Raw genomic sequence first — 27,919 nt, 5'->3', positions numbered from 1 at the left:
CACTCTGAAATTAAGATTTTAGTTGATTCTCTTGAATTTCCTCAGTAAGTCATATGTAAATAAATATAGTTTCTTTCAAATAATAATTATATCTTGCATTTCATTATCTTACTGCTTTGGCTATCAGTTCCCATACAATCTTAAATAGTAATAGTGGGCATCCTTGTCTTAAGTTTGACTTGAGAAGAAATACTTCTAGTGTTTCACCTGAGTTTTAATACATTTCTTTTTGTTATAAAGTGATACTGATACCAGTCTCCTATCTAAAAATACATATTGTAACATGAACTAGTTTTTGATTTGCATGTACTTGTGTGTTTTTTAAAACAACTTTATTGAGAGAAAGCTGTTACAAAGTACACCCTTCAAAACTGTACACTTCAGTGAACAGTTTGTAGATTGAGTTGTTCTCCTATCACCAGTAATTTTAGAACATTTTTATCACCTCAAAAAGCCTGTACCCAGTTAGCAAACAGTTTCTACCCCCTGCCCCTGCCAGTCTACTTTTTGTCTGTATGGCTTTGCCTTCCCATTTCATGTTAGTGGAATCCTGTTGTTATCTTCCCGTTCTTCCTTTTTCTCTTCACCACCTCCTTCTTCATAGTAAGAACACTTAACATACGATCTACCCTTTTAGGAAATTTTAAGTGTACACTACAGTATTGTTAGCTGTAGATACTGTGCCATATAGAGGATTTGCAGAACTCTCTATCCTTTACCATTCTCTCTCCAACATCTCCATTTAACCCCGGGGAACCACATTCTACTCTCTGCTTCTCTGAGTCTGACTGATGGGATTTTGAGACTGAATACTATCCCACTGTATTTATATATTACATTTTCTTTATCCATTCATCTGTCAGTGGACATTTAGGTACTAATATTTTGGCAACTCTTAATCTGAACATGAATAGGGGCTTTGGAAAAATAAGATTTTAGGAAGATTTGTCATTTTTAGGTCTAATTTTTTTTTCCTGTTTAAAAGCTTTTTAAAGAAAATTTTTTTAATCGAAGTTTAGTTAATAGGCAGTGTTGTGTTAGTTTTAGGACAAAATTTTAATAGATTTTGAAAGTTTGCACTCTTAGACTTTAACCAAAAAACCTTGAAGTGACTGATTGGTGCAAATGGTTTTATGGAAAAAGCTAATCTGTAACAACTTGGCATTAAATTTTTGAGCAAAATGTACAGAATTCCGACAGGACAAGGAAGGAGGGGCTCTGACATTTACAACAGGACGCATTTTTTTTCCTCTTAACACAGAGGGTGGCAAGGTTGTTTAAAATATTCTGTTAGTGGAATTTGAATTAAATCTTTTAGCTTAATATTACTTATATATATCTTCACTTGTTTTTTGAGTGTTTGATCTGTCAGGTGTTGATAAAAGTTGTAGCTTTTTACTACTATTGATTTTTTTGGTTCCATTTCTATCTCATAGTTGGTTTTTTCTTTTTTTTTCCTTTTACATGTTTCCATGCTGTTTTATTTGACACATACAAATTAATAATGACTTCAAGATAGACTAGAGAACACACATTTATTTTTTACTTTCTTTTGAAATCACATTGAGGATGAAGTATACAGATTCAAAGAAAAAAGAAAACTTGAGGGATATGCCACTTGTAGTCTAGAATATGATGAATTTCTGGTTGCATAAAGCAATTGGGAATCAATCAATGACAAAGCCCTAGAGAACTTAGCTTAATAAACGTATCCCTATTTGAAAAACTGGAAGGACCATCCCCAAATTGTCATTTTGTGTTATCCCCAGTGTCAGAAGTGGGGACATCCTAGGAGAAAGAGCAAGCCATGGGCACAACCATAATTAAAGTTATGGAAAGCCAAGCATTTACTTATCAGTATAGATGTCTCTAGTGGTTGTCTTCCTGAGCTAATGCCAGAAATTTGGTTTTCTGAATTGCAAATTCATCCATAGGAAATTCCAATGTGAGTATTGTGGGGAGAAAGCTAAGGACAGTGCTTTAGGTAGCTTGTAGCTATCCAGAGGGTATTGGACCTCTAGTACCTGTGCTTAGGGATACTCATCCACCATAAAGGAAAGCCTGGCCAATTACATGGTTCCTTTCTCTTCCTTGGCCTTTTTCTAGACAGGACTCCTTTGGTCAGAACTTGGGTTCATTGCTAGGCAACCAGGGATTCTTGCTTGGGCTAAGAAGACAGACTACAGCCCAGCTATCAGAATGTAACTCTAGTCTAGACCCTCATCCACAAATATATGTGGAGAACTGGTAAGAACAATGCTTTTGAGGAATACCATCAGTCTGAAAGAGAGGCACCAAATTCAACTCACTGAATAATGAAACAACAGAGGAGACAGTTTAATATAGAGTACAGAATAAATCCTCAGAGATATTTGAGAAGATGCAATATCCACTGAAAAAGGCTACTGTGAAAAAGAAAACTAAGTTTATTTCGAAATTAAAACTTTTTTAAAAGGCTTTTTGGCCATGCTACTTGGCATGCTGAATATTAGTTCCCTGACAGGAATCGAACTCATGCCTCCTGCATTGAAAGCACAGGGTCCTAGCCTCTGGACCGCCAGAGAAGTCCCAAAACATGATATTTTAAGTAAAAATCAGTGGATGGGGTGAAGATCAAATAGCTAGTTTAGAAGAAAGGGTTTAAGGATTCTGAGGATGTAATAGAAAAGGATAGAAAATACAGGAGAAAAGGTTAAAGCAATGTGGAAGCTAGATTTAGGAGTTCTAACATTCTATAATAGAAATTCTAGTAAGAATGAACAGAGACAATGGAAGAAAGTGTAGAAACAGAAGAAAATTTCTTCAATTCAAAAAGGGCTCAAACTTTTAATTGGAAGATTGCCACTGGGTTCTGGAGGAAGCCCACCAGAGCTTGTGGTGAAAATAAAGGGGACATGATGAATTTAAGAGTGACTGGCTGTGAGACAAATTAAAGGGCTGAATTGGTGAGAGAAGTGAAATAGCATTCCAGATTTGAAAGTTAGATACCTGAAGAAATGATGACTACATATCCCACATTGAAGAATTTGGGGGAAAATTGGTAAAGAAATGTAGCTTAAGAGAGAACATGTTAGGCTTTAAATATAAATTTTAAGCAGTTTCATTTTCTTTTTAAGAAAAATTCTGTTACAGACGGGTCTGCTTTTGTTTGTGTTTCCTGTGACTTGAGCAGTTTCATTTAACATATGTAATACAGTTTGAGTCTCTGAGCATGTCTTAGGGAGAAGAACTAGAGTTACATCATGAAATTAAAAGGCACTGAGTTTTGGAAGACCAGAAGCAGACAAGTGGTTCTTGTATGCTTATGACAACAAGCAGAGGGAATACATAAGCACCCTGTTAATCTGCCTGAGAGGAAGATTGTGAAAGTGTCTAGGTATCAAAAGACATAAAACATAAATTATATTCTTTATCCCTAATTTAAGACAGATAAAATGCCACTGCTATACTTACTAACTTGGCATGGTATTTTTATTGCTTTATTTTAAAGGATGGAAGAAAGTTATTTGAATTTCCTGAGTTTAGCTCAATCCATTATTTCTCTTAAAATGGTACGTTTTTCTGCTGTGAATTTTTCCATAGCATTTTTAAGATTATGCATCCAAGGAAGGGAATATTTTACTGAGCTTAAGGGACAGTGGGGTCCTGGAATTATTTTGAGGGCATTTGATAGACTAAAACTATGTGTTCACCCAAATTGTTGGGTTCTTGGTTCTCTGAACCGTTCTGCTGATTTGTCTTCAGATTCAGCTGGTCCCTGGACATGGTTCTTGCAGCAAAGGTAGGGGCACTTTCAGTTACATCATCAGTGTGTGCCCCCTACCACCCCGACTTTGTCACAATCCATAGAAGTGTCCTGAGTAGTCCCATTCTAAGAACTTTGGTTTCAGTCTGATGATCAGAGAGGTTTCTAACCCAGAGGGGTTACAAAGTACAGTAACCTCTGCCTGGAAGTTCAAAACATGTTTTTTTCCTGATTTGAGTTTTTATAATGACAAAATAGAAGGAAAAATAACCAGGCAAAACTGTTGAACAGTTACTGCTTACCTGAGTCAAAATAAGGTGAGTGGACGGACACCCTCCATTTGGACCAGAGTATCTGAGGAAATGGATATGATGTGAAATGTTGGGAATAATAGCAAATAAGTCTAATATGGTAACTTGGGTTAATATTTTAGAGCACCCTGAGTTTTGGGGAACTGCTGGAGCTTTCTGAGCAGGGAGTGCCTTGAACAAAACAGTACTTCTGAAAATTAGTCTGCCCACAGATGGCAGGAATGCCCTGGCAGTTGGTACCAGCCCTGACTTGTAGGTTCCTGGTCATTTGTTGTGGGAGTGGCAGAAAGCGAAAGACCAGTTGAGAGGCTATTTTTGTCCCTTGGGGATCAGGACATATGAAACCGAGAGTGAATGGTGACACTAGGAATAAAAAGGGACAGATTCCAGGGAACCTGTGGAGAAGGAAGGGACACAGTCTGACAACCTGGTGGAATAGAAGCAAGGGACACAGTCTGACAACCTGGTGGAATATAAGCAGGGAAGAAGGAAAAGGCCTTAGTGGTCTTATGGGGAGGAGAAAGCAGGATTTTCTCCTGATGAAAATCTTCAGCAGACAGTCTGGTGGAAGTGTTAGGAACTACCCTGAGTATTGGATTTGGGGAATTATCTTTGTGTAAATCGTAATTGAAACTCTGGAATAAAGAGAAAGAAGAGAGTAGGGCTAAGTGTCCTATCCTGGGCAGGACTGAAGTAAGGGGAGAGGGCCAGCAGAGTAGACAGAAGCTGGGAAGATAGGGAGAGACGAGAGTATCACTTAAACTGAGGAAGGAGAGAATGTCAGTCAAGGGGATTAGCTGTCAAACTCTTTCATAGAAAAGCTGAGAAAAGGAGTTACTGTGCAGGTGGAAAATTCTTAGAGCCGATGGGTTTGGGTTTATTACCTTCCAAATTGGCTTAATTTCATGTTTTAAGACTATGTCATTATGCTTAGAAAATTAGCTTACATTTATAATTTTGTAGTTACATTTTTAAAAGGCAAGAATGGACTATGGCCAGAGGTGATTTTGTTGGGGAGAGAGCAGTGACAATTTATTCAGAGCATTTATGTTTTACATTTTTTATAGTTGAAATATTTTTGTTTTTGGTCCATTTAATTTGAACAACTTCAGATAAATAACATGAAACATTCACTTTCCTGAAAATGGATAGACTACGTCTCAGAATTGACAAGCTGAAAATCTGTTTATTAATGTTAATTGAGTTTCTCATGGATATTTCATTAAGGATTATATATGTGTATGTAAATGCAAGTTTAGCATCTGAAAATAATCATAAATAATTTACAGCAAGCAAGTACAGTCGGAAAAGGATAAAATGCTGTAGAAGTTCAGAGGAGGGGGGATGTTATTTTCATCTTTTTCTTTTTTGGGTGTGGGGAAGGGGGTTTGGGGGAAGAACAGATGACAGGGGAAAGATGTTCCAGGTAGAAGAAATTCTGAGCCAAGTATAGAATTTGGATCTTATGTGGACATTGAGCATTTTTGTTTGGTTAAAGTGTGTGAATGTGGTGTTCAGGGATGTTGCTTGAAGGAAAGAGACTTAGGGAAGATAATGAGAAAAAGATAATTTGCAGCTGGAACTTAGAAGATGGCAGGCGTTTCAACTTTATTTGAAGGAAACAGGGAGCCATTAAACATGTTTTGAACAGAGGCCTGATATCACCTAGCTGATGCTTTAAAAAAAATGACTCTTGTTTCTGTTATTTGAAATTTTAGCAAGCATTATGCGGCACTTTTATCATCAGCAAAAGATGATAAAAGTAAAAAAAAGATGTGTTTAATACTACCATTTAGGTTGGATTAGAAAGTGAGAAAGTAGAGATAAGGAAACCAGTGAGGGAGGAAGTTTATGTAATACTTGTAACATGAGTAAGCCCTAATCCCTGATGTCTGCTCTTTTGAAGCAGTGATTAGTATTAAGTAGTATATTATTTGATTGGTTAATTTTTTTGTTGTAAATTTTTGGCTTAAGTAGAAAAGGGAGCATTAAGGTCATTGGGGTGGCTTGCAAAACTCAAGGCAGACTGTAGCTGGACCTCAGAAAGATCTAGAACCAGGAGCTAAAAAGCTATTATTGGTAAGCTTCTCTTCCCTGCTCCCTCTTCTCTATTTCTCAAGGCATTCACTGGATTCTTTTTGTTTTTTATTTGTAAACTTTATCTCACTAGTCTAAGCTGAAGTTGGTAAATAGTCTTCCTCACCTCCTATGTTCCAGCCATGAGGAGAGGAGAGAGAGAATGATAGACTGAGTGACCTTTGCTCATGGTTCAATTCTAGGGATAGGACTTTGATTTTATTGTGCTCAAAGATGAACTTATTTGTACTGTTTTATAGTTAGTGCCAATCAGCTATGGCCAGGAGAGTATAAATTCACTGTGGGAATTTACTTCTCTAGACTGGAAGGTTAGTTATGAGGTCATTTTAAGGTAGGCAGAGATCCTAAAGGGTGTTTGCTACAATTACACACTTTGAATTTTTAACTGTTGTTTAATGTATTGGTTGGAAGATGGCAGACTACGTAAATTTAGAGAAGTAATAAGACAATTGTGCAGGAATTTCCTCCCAGTAAGCTACAGATTTGAGTCTTAATAAAGCCAGTTGACCTTGTGTGAGTGAGGAATATTACAGACTGAGAGGAGACAAGAGTGCTGGGATGCTGGAAATGTTCTCTTCTTGATCTAGGTAGAGTAGTGATTACACAGATTTATGCATGTATCAGAATTCATCAGGATGTCTGCTGTATGTATGATGTATGTAAGTAGTATCTCAAAGTCTAGGCTGAGTTGGTTTTTTGATTTATCTACCTTTGTTTGCCATATAGATGCCCATATATCATTATGTTTTTGGCAATTTAATTTTAACTTTTCTCTTTTATTTCACCTAGATACATTTTTGATAGGTATTCATTTTTCACATAATTTTGAGTGTTTCAGAAGTGTAAATATTATATGACATTGTTAATACATGATATAAAAAACCTAATGCTTGGTTTACTTTCCCCCCTAATTTAGGAGCTGTGACTGATGAAAATTAAAGGCCATGGATGAAGATGGACTTGAATTACAACCACAAGAACCAAACTCATTTTTTGATACAACAGGTATAACTATTTGGGTTGTTCCACTTCCCAACTACCATATTTGGAGTTGGTTGTCAAATGGACAAATTGCCAGATGCTCTCATTGATACTCACATTTAGGTATCTTACTTTGTTGAAGTCAGTACATTATTATTTCCCTGCCTAAAAATATGGCTCCCTCTTAACCGTCACTCATATTCTTGTCAGTAACAGCAACAGGATCCAAACCTTAGTGTATAGTTCAGTTATAGCATTAAGTTTAACTATTAAAGTTCTTCCTTTAAGATATTCCTTGTTTACATCTCTTCATTCTACTTTCTTCCACATAGACCAACTCTATCATCTCATTCTTAGTCTTCAGTAACTTTTAAATTCTTTTCCTTCCCCTTAGTCTTTTTTGGCTAGCCCAGCAATCAGAGTACTCATCATAAAATAACATATGGATCTCGTCATTTTTGTTTCCCATTATCCAGGAGGTAAAGTATAAACCTAAGGCACTCTGTTTTCTGACACCATCCTACTTTTAAAATCCTCTCTCTCACAAGGTAACAAAAGGAGCCATTTGCTTCAAGAAGATGGAATCTTACCTCACTCCCCAAACTGTTCAAGGAAAATTAAATTTATGAAGTCCTAAAAATAGAATAAAGTATTCACAATTTTTAATTACTCATGGTTCCTATTATATAACATAGTGAAGTGATTATGCTAGGTTTTATAATGTAAAATGGTTTTATATAACATTAACTAGGAGCCCTTATAAATAAAATGTTAATGAGTTTTCCATTGGACTTGAAATGACTGTTGTAGTATATTAAGAAAATAGTAATTAACTATCAGGAAATTAAATATTAATGATATTTAATTTTAACTTTTCTTTAATCTCTAAATCTAATGGGGGGTTATGTATTTTTCTTAACAATATGGGATAGTCTTTTGATTCACCTTTGGTAATTTCAGCTTGATAATGATAAATGCAAAGTTATGATTCTTTCTTCTTTAGAACATGAAGTATAAATTAATGTGCTTGAAGGAGAGACTAAGCTCTTTGGAGAAAAATGCACGCTATTTACTAGCTTAATCTTGCCGCATGCAAGCCTAGATCATGGGCTGAGGGGTAGATTGAAGGGCTGTTGCTAGCCCTGATTGTTAACACTTATGGTGTTTGTTTATCTTTGAGCAAGTCACTTAATCTGCCAGGGCCTCCATTTCCATATGTCCTAATAATAATGAAACCTTTCATTACAGTTTTTCAGAACACTTCCCATATATTCCCATTTGATCATCACAACAGTCCTGTGAGGTATGCATGGCAGATACTACTGTCCTCATTTTACTGATGAGGAAACCTAAACTCAGAGGTTAAATGACTTGCCCAAGGTCACAAAACTAATAAGTGTCCAAATCCTGCCCTGTGGTTTAGATTTTTTAACCGGTACTCTTGCCACTAAATGCTTTCATTTTCATGCCTGCAAAATGGAGATTACAGTGCTCTATTACTTGATGTTACATTGAGAATATTGAAAACAGTATAAAACATTTTGTGTGAGTTCTATGGGAATTAAAGCAAACACTTCGTTATTTCTAGGAATAATTAAAATAAAAATGAATATTAACTGGCTTTAAGATGTCTTACATTTTTAAAGGTTCTTTGGCCCTTGTTGATTATTTGTGTTCGTTAAAAAATTTTTTTAAAAAGCCCTGTGTGTCTCTGCGGGCCTGGCCATTGATACAGTCATTGAGTTAGGCAGCTGCTTGGACTCAGCTTGGTCTGAGTCACATCCAGAAGCACTAATCGACTGAATAGCTTTTTAGGTAAGACTTTTATAAAATATTGTTTGCTTTTCTCTGGATCAGGAGCCAAGATACTGGATTTGTTTTGTCTTACATTATGTTTTTGGCAAGGATATCTGATTTTGATTCTCATTTGTGGCATTCATTCAGAGTAATATTTACTGAGCACCATAATCTGTGCAAACTGTGTGATCTTGGTGAAGTCATTTAATCTCACTGGGCTTCAAATGATTCAACCCTCTACCTTCATTCATTAACTGCAGAGTGGACTAGAATAGGGTTTCTTATATTCTGAGGAACTGCCTGGGGGATTGGGATATGGGAAGATGGGAGGAAGCTGGATGGAGGCAGACTACCCTGGTGAGGTTGGGTCAGGCCCTGCTCCAACTAACCTTACCCTCCACTGCTGCAGAGCAGCTACACTTTTATTCATCTTACCTTTCCACAGAGGCTCCTTAATCAGTTGTCTTTCCTCTATAACTGTGGCCTTCTAGCCCTGGTTTTATTTATGGCCCAATCCTTTTTATTTTCTAGATTCAGAAGATAGTTTCTGAATTTCTATAGTCATAAATGGAGGATATTGGTGGGATATTGTCCTCAAACAAAACAGGAGAAAGGGGAAAAAATGGAAGGGAAGTAAAAGAAAACATGGGAGAGATGAAAAGAAGAAAAAACATGAGTTGAGAGAGACATGGAGCAAGAAGGGAAAGAAGTGAAAAACATATAATGAGGGAAATGGTATATTTACCTCCTGAAGTTGCTTTACTTACTAATTTTTATAATCATCCCTCAAGTATCTGTACATATGGGTTTAATTTTAGTCAGCCTAGGAAATTACTTTCATGAATATATTTTTTTGTGTGACTATCTCAATTTGCTTTTCTGTTATTTCCTTATCAGTTGATTTGGGATGAGTATAAAAATTCTTGTGTTAAGAATTTCTAATTTCTGATATGATTCAAAAATAGATTCCCTCTTTATTTCTTTAATCTGCCTTAATGTTTGAGACAACTGAGGAGCTCTAGACTGTTTTCCTGGTAGAACTTAACATTTGTATTAATTGAGGTAGTCATGCAGGTCTACCTGAAATTTGTGATTTTAATTTTTGTTTTTTCAAGGAGCTGACGCTACACACATGGATGGTGATCAAATTGTTGTGGAAGTACAAGAAACTGTTTTTGTTTCAGATGTTGTGGATTCAGACATAACTGTGCATAACTTTGTTCCTGATGACCCAGACTCAGTTGTAATCCAAGATGTTATCGAGGATGTTGTTATAGAAGATGTTCAATGTCCAGATATCATGGAAGAAGCAGATGTATCTGAAACAGTCATCATTCCTGAGCAAGTGCTGGACTCAGATGTAACAGAAGAAGTGTCTTTAGCACATTGCACAGTCCCAGATGATGTCTTAGCTTCTGATATTACTTCAGCCTCAATGTCTATGCCAGAACACGTCTTGACGAGTGAATCCATACACGTGTCTGACATTGGACACGTTGAACACGTTGTTCATGATAGCGTAGTAGAGGCAGAAATCGTCACTGATCCTCTGACAGCCGATGTAGTGTCAGAAGAAGTATTGGTAGCAGATTGTGCCTCAGAAGCAGTCATAGATGCCAACGGGATCCCTGTGGACCAGCAGGAGGATGACAAAGGCAACTGTGAGGACTACCTTATGATTTCCTGTAAGTCTTGTGGTGCAGTGATTGTCAAAGGTGTTTTCAAAGGTTGTCTTTCCTAACTTAGGTTAGGAGGATATATTCTTGACTTCTGTAAAATTAAATTAAATCTCATTGACCTTTTTTCATTGTTGTTTCAGTCTGGACCCTGTAAGACAACTCAAAATTGAAGAAAACTGAAATGATACAGAATAGAGTTATTTCTTTTTAAGGACACAATAAAAAGATGAAATTTCTTTTGTCTAGAAAGACGAAGGTGGAAAGGAATAGAATTGAACTTTGTGAAATCATGAAGAATGTGGTTAGGTTGTTACGAGCCTTTATTAGAATTAGGAGCCCTCTTGAAACTTAAAAGGAGAAAAATGTGTAATCAAACTACTTATATTCTTGTATATGGATATACAGTACTACTTATATAATACTTATTTACTTGCTGCTGTTACTAAGTTGCCTCAGTCGTGTCTGACTCTCTGCGACCCCAGAGACAGCTGCCCACCAGGCTCCCCCTGTCCCTGGGATTCTCTAGGCAAGAACACTGGAGTGGGTTGCCATTTCCTTCTCCAATGCGTAAAAGTGAAGTCACTCAATCATGTCTGACTCTTAGCGACCCCATGGACTGCAGCCTACCAGGCTCCTCCATCCATGGTATTTTCCAGGCAAGAGTACTGGAGTGGGGTGCCATTGCCTTCTCCAACTTACATACGTATACAGTATGTAAAATGCTGTTTATTATAACAGCATGGGAAAGAGCTCTGGCATAGTATTTAAACAGATGATTCCAAAACATTTCAAATGTGACAGACTCATACTAGATTATTGAAGAAAAGTAACTGTTTTGGAACACACCTCTAACATCTGGGAGGACAGCTGTGTCGTCTTACAATCTGTTTCTTGGTGCCTCTGTCAGAGATAAAATCCACAGTTGAATAGACCACAGTTCTGACCCAGTGTGGAAATTCCTGTGCCTTTAGGAACTAAATTCAAACAACACTCACAGATTATTTGCTCATATAAATTTATGAGACTGTTTGCTTTGTTTGAATACCTGTTACATTTAATTTAATAGAACATGTTGGAGTCCACCAGCATTTTAGGAAATACCTTTTAAAAGTTCTTAAGATTTTGGAAATCAGAGAATTGTTTTTGTGAAAAGAAGAAAAATGCCTTCACTCCAACACGTTTATTATGCCTCTACTGTGTTTCAGAAGTTTGTGTAGATAGTGCAAATATAGACTATAGCCTGCCAGGCTCCTCTGTGCATGGGATTTCCCAGGCAAAATTACTGGAGTGGGTTGCTGTTTCTTCTCCAGGGGATCTTCCCAACCCAGGGATCAAACCCACATCTCTTGTGTCTCCTGCATTGGCAGGTGGATTCTTTACCACTGTACCACCTGGGAAACCCAAGAATATGGATATATGCTAAATAAAAAAACACACAAAACCATTGTTCTTGGAGAGCTTGCAGTCTACAGTGGGAGAGAAAGATAGGTCACACTATGATGTAGAGGTATGACTAATGTGGAGACAGAATGGAGTTGCTGACCTTTGAACTCACTGATGAGTTCTTAGTTTAACAAGATGAAGAAGGTCATGGATGAGAGGGAGCCATTCCAGGAAAATGATATAGTATGTCAAAAAAAAGTCTTGGCTTCTGAGAATAATGGGAACTTAGGATGTACTTGTATCTTTGTGTACTTTCTGTTTAATTACTTAGAATGCATTTCTAAAAGTAGTATTGATGGATCAAAGGGTACACATATTTACAAGTCTGGTTATATTTCCCTTGATAGTTTCCCTCATACTAACTCCACCCACCAAGTTTATGAGAATGTCCATTTCCCTACATTGTGACCAGCGTAGGACATTGTTTCCCCTTTTAACTTTTGGCATTCTGACAAGGAAAAATATTAATACCCTGTTTGAAACTTGAATTTATTTTAGGAAGATAATCCTAGTAGTACTATGGAGTAAGAATAGGTGAGGAGAGGTTAGTGGTAGAGAGTAGTCGAAATGGTTCCTAGATGAGACAAGATCCGAGTACCTTCATAATAGTGGGAGTATAGAAGGGAAGTTCAATTTAAGAGAGTTTAGGAAGTAAAATGAATGTGATTTGGTGATAGATTAGGGGTAGGGATTTAAGGAAGAAAGAATTCGAGGAGGACCCTAAGGTATTCTACCTTGGGAGATGACTGCCTGGTTATGCTGTTACCTGGGAGGAGGAATAAATTCAGTGGAAAGAAAGTGATTTAGGACCTGTTTAAAGTTTGGGTTGTTTGCTGGGAACAATCTGGTGGATGTTTCTGTGGAAGTTAAAAATATAAATTTGGTGCTTTTGAGAGAGTTTGTGACTAGAGAGGAAGAAATTTAGGACAAGAGATTATATAGCTGGTATCCTGTCCTATCTGGAAATGGATGGTGGGCCCAGGAAGTGCTTATCAAATAAGAATGTCAGGTATTGATCCTTTGGGAATTTAAGAAGTAGGCAGAGAAGAGCCCATGAAAATCAGGAAGGTTTAGGAAAAAGAGGAAGAGAAAAATCTTTAGACTGTTTTTAACGCTGTCAAAGATAAGACTTTCTAAGAGTGTCAGTCACTGAGGAGGGAGTGGCCGTTTTCTTTAGGTAGTTAAGAGGTCATTGGTATCTTTTTCAGTGAGCCTTTGTTTTTATTTTTGTGGAAAGGCAACTTTATTTTTTAATTAAAAAAATATTTTTTCATTTTTTAAATTTGTTTTAATTGGAGGGTAATTACTTTACAATGTTGCGATGGTTTTCTCCATACATCAGCATGAATCAGCCACAGATACACATGTGTCCCCACATCCTGGACGCCCCTCCCACCTCACTCCCCATCCTATCCCTCATGTATATTACCATCTGTAAAAAAATTTTTATTTTAACTATTGGGTATAATATAGGCTCAAGGATGTATAGTACAACATGAGGAATATAGCCAATGTTTTGTAATAACTATAAATGGAAAGGAACTAAAGAAATTATAATAACAAGTTATTGGTATCTTAATTAGAATAGTTTCAATAAAGCATGGGCCAGTGGAGAGGACATAGAGGAGATAAGCTATAATGGGTTGAGAAGCTGGTGGAAGTGGTGGAGTAGGTGAAGCAGTTTGTATAAATTGCCATTTTGGTCACTGAAGGGACAGAAAAAGCATGAGTACAGGTTTTGATGGTTGGCTGGATGGTGGAAGTGTATTGAGCATTTATAGGTTTATAGGTGCAGAACACAAACTGTTGAACAGGGACTGAAGATAAAGGAAGAACTAACAGGTGGAGCAGGTTCCAGAGAAGAGGAATAGAGTAGGTTTCAGGGCAGTAGTGGAAAGCTGATAGGTGAGTCCTAGAAAGGAAGAGTGAGAGAGAGGTAGTTAAGGTTCAGGAAATTTGGAGAGCCTGAGACAGTGAGTTTAAAAGGAGTGTTTGAATGTTGGGAGCTATTTTCTCTGTGTAGCAAATTCACCTGCTAATAAAGAAGGACCTGCAGAGGTTGGGTGGGAGCTGAAGGGTAGTAGCAAAGACCTTTATCTTACGGGGATGGGCCAGGATAGGAAGCTAAGAGCCTATAAGATTGATTGCTGAACTGCAGGGGCCAGGTGAGCTTGGGAGACTTAAGTTTATTTGTAAGATGCATTATTTACTATGAAAATGCTATTTTTAACTGCCAGATTTTGTATCCCACAACTAGGCAACCCAAGGGCAAGGCTGGAGAAAGGAGGGAGTTGGGTTCTTTGTGCTTTTCGAGGGGACAAGAATCTTTGTCTCCATCAATGGAGAGAAAGCACTCTCCATTCTTGACTTGTCTTTCCATTTTCTGCCCTGCCTTAAACCTGTTTTCTGAGGAGTAAAATGTGTCATTGGTTTGACCTTTAGTTGCACAGCATCTCACTTTATTACCCTTTTGAGAAGTCAACTCTTCCAAGAAGGTTATCCAAAAAGCCAGAAGTTTCTTTAGTAATGGTTGACACAGTGTACTAGATTCTCGTATTAGAGCTCAGAATTGCAAAATTTTTATTAAAAAATCTTTATAATCATCTTTTTTGTAGGCCTGGGGTTTCTGCTAATTTATATAGATTTAATGTTTCCTGAAAAAGTAAATACAAATGGATACAAACTGCTGTTATACTGTATTTTAGTACATTTTATATATGTACATAAAAATACATATTTTAATAATAAAATGCAATTTTACTTTTTTTTTGTTTCTTTCTCTTAAAATAGAATATCACACCTAAGCTCAAAGAATATAAAAACATATATATTAGTACAAGTTCTTAACCCCCTATTTTACTGTAATGAAATGGTTGGATTGGTTTTAAATTGGCTTTAGGGATGGTGGCTTTTGGTAGTTTCTTTTGTCTTCTCTATTACACAGACACTTCTTCACTGTTTTCCTGTACTCCACACTGTCATCCCTTTTCCCTTCAAAGTAATAATCATGTTAAACTGTTGGCTTTGGAATCAAACCAGTTGAATGTCTTGTAATTAATTAGCTTTTCTCTTGTTTCTGCCTCCCAGTAAAGATACTTCTTTTATGCTGCATTTTAACTTAAAACCTATATTGATTTCAGAAGTTTAGGATTGAGAGGGCTTTGTGCCAAACATATACAGGAATGGCCTGATTTTATCCGTGATAGAGAATGCTGAGATGCCATTATTAGCAGTCAGCTTTAATGCTCTTCATTAGAGATGGTGGTGTATCTGAATTCCTGTGATATTTATTCATTACTTGATAGGTCAAAGAAGAATATGAACAGATGTGCAAATATTCTTCTCATTAAAAATCTCAGGAATTCATTGAATCAAAAGAAAGAAAGATAGCACTGAGTCGTGTCTGACTATTGCGAGCCCATCAGCTGTAGGGTGCCAGTTTCCTATGTCCATGGGATTCTCCAGGCAAGAATACTGGAGTGGATTGCCATTCCTTTCTCCAGGAGATCTTCCCGATCCAGGGATCGAATCTGGGTCTTCTCCATTGCAGGTGGGTTCTTTACCATCTGAGCCACCAGGGGATAAAGTGCTCAAATAAGATAAAGATGATGTAGTTCCTTCCTTCTCCCCACCACAAAAAAGATTGGGTTAAAAGTTCTACATCTTGAAAGTCTTAGATACAGTTTGAGCTTCAGATTGGGCTTGTGATTCATATTTACTATTTATCTGCTTGAGCCCTAGACAGAAACTGTCTGATACCTTGCTCTTGGGACAGATCTCTGCTTACTTGATGGGATAATTTGAGTTGGTTAGTGGAGAGACAGGAGAGAGGGAGAGAGAACATACCTGACCTTTCATAGGGATGATAGAGAAGCAGCATGGTGTGTGGAAATAGCACGTGTAGCTTAGAGTCAGCCAGCCTTCCTTCAATTTGGATGCTATGCCTGCTGCCTATGAGCTGTATGAATTTGAGCAAATTACTAATTTCACTTTTTTAAAGTCTTATTTGTGAAAAGGCAGTAATACTACCTGACCGACAGTGTGGTGGTGAGAATTAGAGGTCATGCACACCAGGCTTCCAGCACAAAGCATGCCTGTCAATAACTACTGGCCATAGTAATCATCCACACAGAGTCTCTCTGTTGGTGACATCCATTGGGCTAGCAAGACTAACCCTGGACTGGCTTCATTTAAAACCTTCCTGTTGTCCCATCAGGGCGTTTTTGGGTAAAGGCAGGCATAGGGTGGAATTGTAGCAGTCGTTCCTCTTCCCCCTGAATTTGTGAAGAAAGGAGTTCTTGGTTAACTAGGTTTAATTAACTGTGTGTTTTAGACCAATGCAGTGTAATTTGGCCCATATTTTTCACTAATTATATCTGTGATGACATGTTGGAGATGACTGTAACTTAGGGTAGGCACTTGAATGGCTCTGATCCTTTAAGTCTCTGTCTACAGAGACTAAGAAAGCCTTTGAACCTCTCTAGGAAAGTTTCAAGAATTAAAGGAGATCAGATTATAACCAATTCTTTGAAATATTTTATAGGCTATATAATAAAGTTGAAATTTTAACCTCAGAAAGAGGATTCTTGAGGAAGATAAGAGAGGGAAGTCTAAAAATGAACTTCTAAGTTAACTGATAGCTTGGTTAGGTATGGAAGTCTAGGTTGAAATGAATTTTCCCTGACAATTTGTGATGGCATGTTTCACTGTCATCCAACGTTTGGTTTAAGAGCCTAATGCCATTTTGATTCTCATTTCTTTGTACATATTTCTTTTTCACCTGAAAGTTTTACAGATCATCTTTTCATCCCCATTGGTCTGAAATATGATCATAGGTTGTATTTAGTTAGGTGTGGATCTTTTTTCATGTGTTGTGTTATCATGCATGGTGAGCCTTTTGAAGATTCATGTTCTTCAGCTCTCTGAAATATTTTATTTAATATTTTGCAAGATGAATTTAAGTACATAGTTTCTAAATTGCACCAACCACATTTCAAGTACTTAGTAGTCAAATGTGGCTAGTGCAGATATATAGAACATTTTCGTCATCACAGAAAATTCTGTTGGTTAGCACTGACCTGCAGGCTCAATGAAATTGCAAACAATGTGATTTCTTAAAACACAGAGAACGAGATACAGAGGTTCAAAAAATGTATTATAAGACAATAGAGGTAAATAGTAAACTGACAGAAGTTGAGAAGTAAGAATATGATCAAGATGAAAGCCACCATAGAAGTAACTATAAGAATAAATATGCCTCAGTATGTAACCAGGGAGGGGCAGAGGGATACCTGGCTTTAGAAAATCACAAAAATGAAATGGTTAAAAATAAAAAGATATAAATGATTATGGGGAAGATGGATAGATATGGGAGACAGATAAAGGAGACAAGTGCACATAAGTGAAATTCCAGAAGAAGGGACTAACTGAACTAGAAAAATATTTATAATGGAAAAAATTTTTCCGAAATAAAGATTAGAATCTTCAAGGAACTTTCCTGAAATAAAGATTAAATCTTTCTTTCAAGTTGACCAAATGATAAAACTACTAAGTCATAATCACAGTGATGTTTAGGAACTTTGAGGATAAAGTATTATAGGGACATCCACACAGAAATACTCAGTGCTAGAAGACAGTGGAACAGTATCCACAAAGTTCTGAGAAAATGTAACCTAAGGGTAAAGTATGCCTGTATTTTGCTGTAGTTTTGCTTTTGCTAATAAGATCGTTGATAAGTCAAATTTTTCTTTAGCTTTTAAGATACTAAATGGGTTATAATGATTATTACTTAAGACTTGACAATATTGTAAAGTAATTAGCCTCCAATTAAAATAAATTCATTTTAAAAGAAAAAACTAGGAAGGAAATTTACTAATGATGCAATCTCTGGTTAGTGAGACTATTGATGATTTTTTTTAATACCAAATGTTATATAGTGAACCTACATTTCTTTAAAAATCTGAGGATGAGGACAAAGGTCTAAGTTCTAAAAACAGGCACCTGCCCACTCTTTCTCCCACTGCTTACTTATTAACTGATGGGGCTAATCACATATCATTTCAGAGCTTTCCTTTCTTTTTCTGGAAAAGGTAAGAATCAAATGGAATAAAACTATATAGAAATGCTAAGGAAATTGCAAAATGCTATGCATTTGATAGTTATTATTAGAAGTGGTCTTAATTTCCAGAAATTATGCTCTTCTGTTTTGGAGAGGCCTTATTCTAAAACTTTAGTTCTTCATTACAACATCAGAAGGAGGCACTTATGCAGAAATCATATGTGTGATGACTCAATGTTATGAAAGCTCTCTTTGTCTATTTTTAGAAATTCATTTTTAATGGAATCTTTAAAATCACAGTGAAATTTTTCGTACTTAATAGGACCACCAAAGTGTTTTCTTTTTAAAGTAAATCACTTCTGTAATATTTCATATTCAGAATAATTTCATAGTTTAAGTTAGTAGACACATTTTCAAGGTGAAAATCTGAAGGTGAATTCTACTTCGGTAAAAGACTGAATAATGAAAATAGATTCTGCTTTATCAATGGAAGAGATCCATTTGTTCAGTTTTAATTTGGGCTCCAGGTTCTACAATTTTAGTCCTAGATACAACTCAAGGATAGCCCTCTTCCCCATGCATCCTACCCCTGTCCTGATTTTTGAGGCCTTCTTGCATTATTGCAGTAGACTCAAAAGTGGTATCTCTGCTTTGTGTCTTGATCCCTTTGAAGCCACCTTTCTCAAGGCCAGCTCTGTGAGACTCATCCACTATCTATAGTAGAAGTTCTTGAACTGCTGATCAGAATCCCTGGGGCAGGGCACCTCTGAATCTGTCAGGCCCCACCCCTGCAGTTTCTGATTCTGTAGACCTGCTTGGCGGTGCCCCTGTTTTTAAGTTTCCTGAGAGATTGTCATACCTGACCAGACTCTGAAACCTCCTGCCTATCAGAGTCAAGTCTGAACCTCTCTGCCTGGTTTTACAAAGCCTTCCGTGACCCTGCTCTATCTTAGCAGTTAGCCACATTTCTAGTACCTGTTACAATCAGTTTTGCATGTCTACTTGTTGAGGTAAAAATCATCCAGTTTTATGTGAATCAAGTTAAGGGATTATATTTGTAAAACGGGCATTTTAAAATGGTAACATTTTATTTAAATATCTGCTGTTATTATTTATTATATATTTCCTGCCCTTTTTAGTGGATGATGCTGGCAAAATAGAACATGACGGTTCCTCTGGAATGACCATGGATGCAGAGTCGGAGATTGATCCTTGTAAAGTAGATGGCACTTGCCCTGAAGTTATCAAGGTGTACATTTTTAAAGCTGACCCTGGAGAAGATGACCTAGGTAAGAGAAGACCTTCAGCATAGTATCCATCCTGATCAAACACTTCACCCTAATTACTGTTTGGTGGTTTAGACAGTGAATATTTGTAATCTTTTCTGAAAATAACCTTTTAAGCGAGGATTCCAATATAGCAGTAGAAAAGTATACAAATATAATAAGTAAAACAAGTGGAAATGAAGTTTTCACATAGATTCTTGGAGCTGTCATCTTCCCTGATAGGTGGGACTGTAGACATTGTGGAGAGTGAGCCTGAAAATGATCATGGAGTTGAACTACTTGATCAGAATAACAGTATTCGTGTGCCAAGAGAAAAGATGGTTTATATGACTGTCAACGACTCTCAGCAAGAAGATGAAGATTTAAGTAAGTAGGTGGCCTTTTTGTGGGAGAGAATTTTATGTTCCTGTAGCTCTTTTTTTTTTTTTTTAATATGGCCAGTAACTGGAGGAAACAAATAGCAGTATTATAGAAACTGTGATTCTGCTGTATCCCAAGAGAAACATCAATGACTTACTGTGTATGCTTAGAATATGGCTTTAAGAATAAATTATGGAGCTGTATTCAATATAATAAACCATAATGGAAAAGAATATGGAAAGATAAAATTTAAAGCAAATTATGTTAAAAGCCAAGAAATATATGATTCATTCAACAAATATTGATTGAGTGCTATGTGAAAGCTGTGTTCTAGGTATATAACATGTGAACCTTCTTTCTACTTGTCTATTAACCGAATTCACGTGAAAATATGTTATCTCTGTAAACATGGTCACAGAAGTTTCTAAAATTTTCTACTTAGATGTTGCTGAAATTGCAGATGAAGTTTATATGGAAGTGATTGTAGGAGAGGAGGATGCTGCTGCCGCTGCAGCAGCTGCTGCCGCCCATGAGCAGCAGATGGATGACAACGAAATCAAAACCTTCATGCCAATAGCATGGGCAGCAGCTTACGGTAAGTCCTGTTGCAACTCTTGGGATTGAGTTGGTTCTTTAACGTGAATTCATGATTGAAAACAGTTTCTGTGGTCTTACATTTCACAAATCTGAAATACCAGCATCCTGTAAGGGTTATTTGATTTGAATAAGAATAGAGGAAGATTATAAAGTCTACTTTTTGCCTTTATTTTTAAGAGGAATTTCCTTCATGTGTATATCACGTAGAAGGAAGTAGCGCAAGAAGTACACAAGCTTTCAAGCTGAAACTTTTCATCTTGATTATATGTGGCCCATGACTTTATAGTTCGGGGAGACAACAAGGGAGTCCATGGGGCAAAATGCTGACATATATTTTTTAGGTATGGAAGCTAGGCATTTCTTACAGTCTTGCTATAATAGATGTGGTCATAAAACCCATTACCTAGAATGGGGAATTTCCGTCATTCATGAGTATCATGGCTTATTTTCGTTGTTATAGTTAATAAAGAGTCCCTAATTCTTTATAATACTGTATAATTTTGTTTTTTAATGCACATTGTTAGGTAATAATTCTGATGGAATTGAAAACCGGAATGGCACTGCAAGTGCCCTCTTGCACATAGATGAGTCTGCTGGGCTTGGCAGACTGGCTAAACAAAAACCAAAGAAAAGGAGAAGACCTGATTCCAGGCAGTACCAAACAGGTGAGGGCATATGAGTTCCACAGCGCAGCGTGCTTTGCGAGCTCTCAGATGAAACTCTAGTGTGTATCCTTAAAGGTGTTGTGATGGCATTTTAGCTGCTAGACCACATAGAGTTTTTGTGTATTGAATTTAAAAATATAATTTTAAGAATTCAGTGATATTCATGAATGATTTCCTTGGATTAAAAACAACAGTGAGTGGATCAAATGTAGATTTAAAAAATTCAAAACTTGGGTGATTTTTATGTGGCTATGCAAAGAAATCCCTGAGATATGTTACAAGCATTAACTTTTTTTAAAAATGAACCTATTTAAAGAATCTGATTATGTCAGCATAAAGCAGGAATAATTTACAGAGCAGTAGGACAAGTACTTCAGTTCATGTGGCATATTCCTGTCTATTCTTACATGCTGATTTGCATACTAAAATTTTTTAGACATCTTTAAGCTTTACTGTAAATTGACATAAGTTATGTTAAGAATAACCAAAACAGCAATTGTGATTATGAAACTTTTTTATCAATAATTTTTCACCGATTTCTTAATTGGTATAGCTTCAGTTGCTAGTTGGTAAAAGTTACATATTTATTTCATTTATTTTTTCCAAGCTGAAGGGAGTGAGATTGGTACAGTCATACTGAGTGGAGCTGCCAGACCAGGTTCCCTTCATGATGAGGCTGCTAATCTCTTATGTTGAAAAACTGTAAAAGGATTGTTAAGCAGCAAGTAGCCTAACATAGGAGTACTTGCCCAATAATGTTCAGAACACACACTTTAAATTCTTCTTCTTTTTTTTTTTTTTTAGAGAATCTGACCCACTAAATGTAATAATGAGAAACCAAAACAGAACTTGGTTTGATCACTCATGCTCCTTTCTTTTCCTTTCTTAGCAATAATTATTGGCCCTGATGGACATCCCTTGACTGTCTATCCTTGCATGATTTGTGGGAAAAAATTTAAGTCGAGAGGTTTTTTGAAAAGGCACATGAAAAACCATCCTGAGCACCTTACCAAGAAGAAGTACCGCTGTACTGACTGTGATTACACTACCAACAAGAAGATAAGTTTACACAACCACCTGGAGAGCCACAAGCTTACCAGCAAGGCGGAGAAGGCCATTGAATGCGATGAGTGCGGAAAGCATTTCTCTCATGCTGGGGCTTTGTTTACTCATAAAATGGTGCATAAGGAGAAAGGAGCCAACAAAATGCACAAATGTAAATTCTGTGAATATGAGACAGCTGAACAAGGGTTACTGAATCGCCACCTTTTGGCGGTCCATAGCAAAAACTTTCCTCATATATGCGTGGAGTGTGGTAAAGGTTTTCGTCATCCATCAGAGCTCAAAAAGCACATGCGAATCCATACTGGCGAGAAGCCGTACCAATGCCAGTACTGCGAATATAGGTCTGCAGACTCTTCTAACTTGAAAACGCATGTAAAAACTAAGCATAGTAAAGAGATGCCATTCAAGTGTGACATTTGTCTTCTGACTTTCTCAGATACCAAAGAGGTCCAGCAACATGCTCTTATCCACCAAGAAAGCAAAACACACCAGTGTTTGCATTGTGACCACAAGAGTTCGAACTCAAGCGATTTGAAACGACACATAATTTCAGTTCACACAAAGGACTACCCCCATAAGTGTGACATGTGTGATAAAGGCTTTCATAGGCCTTCAGAACTCAAGAAACATGTGGCTGCCCACAAGGGTAAAAAAATGCACCAGTGTAGACATTGTGACTTTAAGATTGCAGATCCGTTTGTTCTAAGTCGTCATATTCTCTCAGTTCACACAAAAGATCTTCCGTTTAGGTGTAAGAGATGTAGAAAGGGATTTAGGCAACAGAATGAGCTTAAAAAGCATATGAAGACACACAGTGGCAGGAAAGTGTATCAGTGTGAGTACTGTGAGTATAGCACTACAGATGCCTCAGGCTTTAAACGGCACGTTATTTCCATTCATACAAAAGACTACCCTCACCGTTGTGAGTACTGCAAGAAAGGGTTCCGAAGACCTTCAGAAAAGAACCAGCACATAATGCGACATCATAAAGAAGTTGGCCTGCCCTAATAATACTTCGGCAGACTTTTGTAGAGATGTTGGCTTTGAAGCAGAAAAATCATTTTAAAAGCCAGTCAGTCTCGTTCACATACAATACTGTATATTGATTTATGCTGTGTACAAATAGATTTATTGCTTTTAGTTGACTTTTTTTTTTTACATTTTGTTCAATAGTGTGTTCTGAATTCTATTCAGTTTGTTTAATAAATGGGGAAAAGCAGCAACAAGCAAGTTGCTTTTAATAAAGTAATCCCTGATTCTATACTGAATTTTTCTATCTTAGAAGTTTTATATTTATTTAAATATTTACCTTGCTTACCTTGATGGTACTCTTCTAAGACCATTTAACTTAAAGTTAAGGTAATTTTAGATTGGTAACTCTGAAAGTACTCATGTTGACTTATTTTTTCCCATAAATTTCTCACAATAAAATTGTCAGAGACATCTACTAACATAAATGGGAGATTTTATGGTCAGGTCTAATTATCCTAACATGGAAGTCATTTACTCTTCTTGTTTAATATTTTCAGACCACGTGACAATGAAAGTTTTCATTCAAGCTTTTGCGTCCCTGGCATTGCTGAGTGAAGAGCAGTGGCTAGGTTCGGGTTTAACTTTCGTTTTGTTCAGCAGACAAAATATCCTTTCAGGGGGTGCTTTCTTTGGAGTATTTACGCCTTTTGTCAGCATAGCAAACTTTTAGAAAACTTTATTGAAAAATTTTGCTTGATCCTGTTGTATTTTGTCTGTGCTGCTTTGTGTTGGAATGGTTGTGTGCTACAAATGAGACTTACTGAGGACTGCATTTGGAATCTCCTAGAGGTAATTCGTGGCTCATAGGATCTTTTGCAACTTTATATATGTAAATGTACCCTGACTTATGTATATGCACATATATATGACATGTATCGTGTGTATTGCTTATTTTACATATTTATACACACAACCCCAATTAGTAGTTGTTTAAAATCTATAATAATGAAAAGTATTAAATTTACAATAACATGAAAGATGCAGGGATGCATGAGAGAGCATTTTGTAAATCATGCTCTTTGGAGAGACTACTCAGGTGAAGAATTAGAAGGAAAATAAGGACACTAGTATTTTTAAAGAGTAAAGGTATTTTCTTTTAAATATCTTTGGTAACTGAAAAATAGAACTTAAGATGTTTCTACATAGAATGTTTTCATATAACTTCAGCTTCATGCCTTTATATTTTTCTGAAAAGCTAATGAGTATCCAGATATATACTCCCTCAGTTCTCTCTGAGAAGCCCGTGAGGGGACTCTGTGTCACCAAGGGAGGGGACTAAGGAAGCAGCGGTTCCATGTACCACAGAATGGGTGCTAATTACGACTTCCACTTAGCAAGTTGAGACTGCTCGTTACTTCTCCGTTACAGCTAGCAACCTTTCAAAAATGTAACACTCATGTTGGCTTTGATTAGAAGGTAAAGGTGTATTCTCAGTGCATGAGAAAATTTTGAGGCCTTATTTGGAATATCACCAAGTCTTTCACAGTTGTGTTTTTCTTCAGGAGTTAACTTTTTTTAACAAATAGATATGATTCAGGGTCATAAATACATAGAATGTATTTGGTTACTTAGAATTTGGTTAAGATGAATTTTGGAGAACATATAATAGGTTTTGGGGTCTCGCTCCCCTGGTGGCTCAGAGGTTAACGTGTCTTCTGCAATGCGGGAGACCTGGGTTCAGTCCCTGGGTCGGGAAGATCCCCTGGAGAAGGAAATGGCAATCCACTCCAGTACTCTTGCCTGGAGAACCCCATGGACGGAGGAGCCTGGTGGGCTATACTCCATGGGGTCACAAAGAGTCGGACGCAACTGAATCCTTAGTACACTGGCTGTTGACACACGAGTATCTGGCACATTGTGGGAGATTTTGGAATTCTTTCCCCACTTGTTAGCTGCCTTGCCACTTCATTATGGTGCTCTATCCCCTTTGTGCTATTAGGTTTTTAGCTTTCATCTTTCTCTTTGCCATTGATACTTCTTTGCGAGAGTTATATTTTTAGGGTTAGAAATCTAATAGTGTTTGGCAAGCCTCTAAAGTGCTAGATTGATTGAGTCCATTTCTAAATCAAGTGCTTTAGGCTGGTATGAACACCATCCTTGAATGCCAGTGAAAGCCAGGGCATAGAAACGCCTGTGCCCTTTTGCCCCCCGTAACGTGCTTTTTTTTTTTAAAGTAACTAACAATTTTGTGATTCATTGCCCCGCAGTACAGTTGAAAGCTCTGTCTGTTTTTTTGTGAGAACCTTTAAAATCTCCCTTTTTATTTTTCCCACAAATAATGTAAAAGAAAACACTTAAATGAAAGTGGAAATTTGTTAATTTTAAAACGTCCTGTAAAAATTAATACAGAAAATATAATTGGTCATTTATATTTTTTTAAATAAACTGAAAGATAAAGAACACAACAATTTACACACTTTATATTTCTCTTACATGGTCTGGAATCATACACCGTTCTTTTCTTTTTAAAGCACAATATTGAAACCTTTAAAAGGTATTTAAGGGTTTGGTCAAGTGAATATGATAAAGTGTATTTGTCTGTATAAAGAGAAACTGAAATCGTAGTCACTGTTATGTACTGACATTAGTTACAACCTAGTTTTAATTCTTAAAACAATTTTGATTAGCAAAGCTAAAAGGATGTTTCAGTTAAATGTTTTAAAGAGGTACAGATTTTTACAAGGACATAATATAAGTTATTGTTCTGTAGAAATATCCTATTAAATATTGTATGTCCCTCCCTCTGTACACTTTGTAAAAAAAGTAAAATACATAAAAAGAAAATCATATAGGGATGTGTGACATTATTGTAATTGTGTACTTGAGAATAACGTGCAAAAATAAAAATCAGAATATTTTCCTGTTAATGTTTAGTCTATTTGATACCAGTACTAAGTTAATGCTTTTTCTTAAGAAAAAAAAAATGTACAGTTTTTGTAAACCCAATAAACATCAAAAGCAGTGGATTATTTTCCTTTCCCCATTTCTTAATTCCTTACGTGCAGCAGCGTAATGCAAAATGCTTGATCGCTTTGAATTTTGTGACTTGGATTTAAATACTACTAATATTTCAGTTCTGCAAATTTGCAAGTAACATTTCAGAGAAGTTAAGAGGTGATTGGGAAGTCCTTTGATGAGCATGTCCTTGAAATTCTTATTTTCTTTTATCTTCATAAAGGATTTGTTTTATTAGCATCTCTAATTCCCCCAAGATAAATTTCCCCACGCACAAAATGGTTTTTGAGAGCACTTAAAGTTTACTTCAGCATCAGTCCAATAGCACATTTAATCAGTGGGGTTGTCCCCACCTCCACAGCAGAAGCCCTGCCCTAGAGTTACCCCTTTGTACACAGTTGGAAGGCTTTAGTAGACACTAACATCCTAGAGAATGGTCATTGTTATAATAAATTCAGAAGCCAGGTAAAAGTTACCAGGAGTCAGAAGGAAATAATAAAACAGATTTGAGTCATCTTTGACTTTTAAAGATGAGATCTTACAGTTATTTAACTGTTGGAACAAGTGTTTCTCTAATAGTTGAAACACTAATCAAAATTTGAGGTAAATGATTAAGAAGACATGGTGAATGTCACTGTCTAGAGCCATGAAAAAGACAAAACCACGCCATGCTGAAAAACTTAATCACGGTAGAACCCCTGATCTTATTTGTCTGATCCCAACCACGGACAATGTACTGCTCTCTTCTCTGGGAATCTCAGTATTAACAATTTCCTTTATTTCTCACAAATTCTAGGATTTGTGTAAGGAAAAGCTTTAAGAGTAGTTGAAATCTTAAAAGGGTGATAGTTCAGGGCAGTGGTTTTGAAAGTGTGGCCTGGTAGCAGTGGTGGCATTATCATCACCTGGACTTTGTTAAAAGACGCAAATTCTCAGCCCCACCCTAGATTCACTGAATCAGAAACTGGGCGTGGGACCCAGTCAGTGACCTGTGTTTTAACATGTCTTAACATATGACTTTGATGCATGCTCAAGTTTGGGAAGCACTGCTTTAGAGCACTTGAGGAACTTTAAAGATTACTGGTGCATTAATTTTATGTAGCAGACAACACACACACATGCCCTAGAAGGAAGCAGTGATGGTGAAGTGGGACTCAGTTTATACGTTCACTTTCACACCACTTTATACCCCTTTTGAAATGTGAGCCTGTCAGTAAGTTTATCTTTTAGTATACATGTAAATATCCTGTATGTACTTCATAAATCTTGTATGGCCTCCCCAAAGTTACATTCCTCAAAAGTAAATAGAATTCAGAGGAAGGTTCAGCAAGTAAAAAAGAAAGGCTGAAAAATGTGTGTGTTGAATGGCCCAGCAGTACTTAAGTAATTCATATCTGAAAAACCATTTTGCCACATATGTAGCTGTTAAGGTTACATTAAGTTTGCCCTTTTGGATTTTGTTTTATCTTTTGTGTATGTATTGTTTGCCTTTTTCATAAAATAACTCTTGGATTTGTTATATATTGTTCCTGTTATTTTTGACACCTTTGCTATTGTAAATAAATTCCTATTTTTAAGTTACTCTAGTGGAGTGTTGCCTGTAGACAAGGCCTACACACACACATACATGGACACGAGGCTTAAATCACACAGATAATAAATCCCCAACACAGTACAAGCGGGAAGTAATGTGACTCCTTCAGTAGTTCATCACTTCTAGGCCAGATGAAAGTGTCACTGTTATACCTAGATATAGCACCTGTGCTTGCTCAGACTTAAGAATCTTTTTCATGGCCTCTGATGGAAATTCTTAGTCAACCAAGTTTGAGGTCAAAGTAAAAAAAAATC

At 36.7% G+C, this 27,919-nt stretch overlaps 1 protein-coding gene across 7 annotated transcripts in view; it reads left to right on the top strand.

Annotated features, from left to right (window-relative positions):
• Nucleotides 1-26,085, top strand: part of ZFX (zinc finger protein, X-linked) — a 35,744-nt gene extending 9,659 nt beyond the window's left edge. For 4 of the 7 annotated variants that reach the window (XM_018043810.1, XM_018043809.1, XM_018043812.1 and 1 more), the window contains exons 2-8: nt 7,070-7,158; nt 10,047-10,616; nt 19,251-19,400; nt 19,620-19,763; nt 20,200-20,352; nt 20,879-21,019; nt 21,909-26,085. In XM_018043810.1, the coding sequence (XP_017899299.1) occupies nt 7,098-7,158; nt 10,047-10,616; nt 19,251-19,400; nt 19,620-19,763; nt 20,200-20,352; nt 20,879-21,019; nt 21,909-23,092 (2,403 nt within the window). In that variant the 5' untranslated portion in view covers nt 7,070-7,097 and the 3' untranslated portion in view covers nt 23,093-26,085. Of the gene's footprint in view, nt 1-5,932; nt 6,462-7,069; nt 7,159-8,382; nt 8,438-10,046; nt 10,617-19,250; nt 19,401-19,619; nt 19,764-20,199; nt 20,353-20,878; nt 21,020-21,908 lie in introns of those variants that run through there. The other 3 variants (XM_018043815.1, XM_018043814.1, XM_018043816.1) reach the window with 3 other exon arrangements.
• Nucleotides 26,086-27,919: the final 1,834 nt, after the last annotated feature.

The sequence above is a fragment of the Capra hircus genome, assembly GCF_001704415.2.
Source record: "Capra hircus breed San Clemente chromosome X unlocalized genomic scaffold, ASM170441v1, whole genome shotgun sequence".
Taxonomy (NCBI): Eukaryota; Metazoa; Chordata; class Mammalia; order Artiodactyla; family Bovidae; genus Capra; species Capra hircus.
The sequence above is the reverse complement of the archived record's forward strand: the minus strand, read 5'-3'. Positions and strand labels throughout refer to the sequence as shown.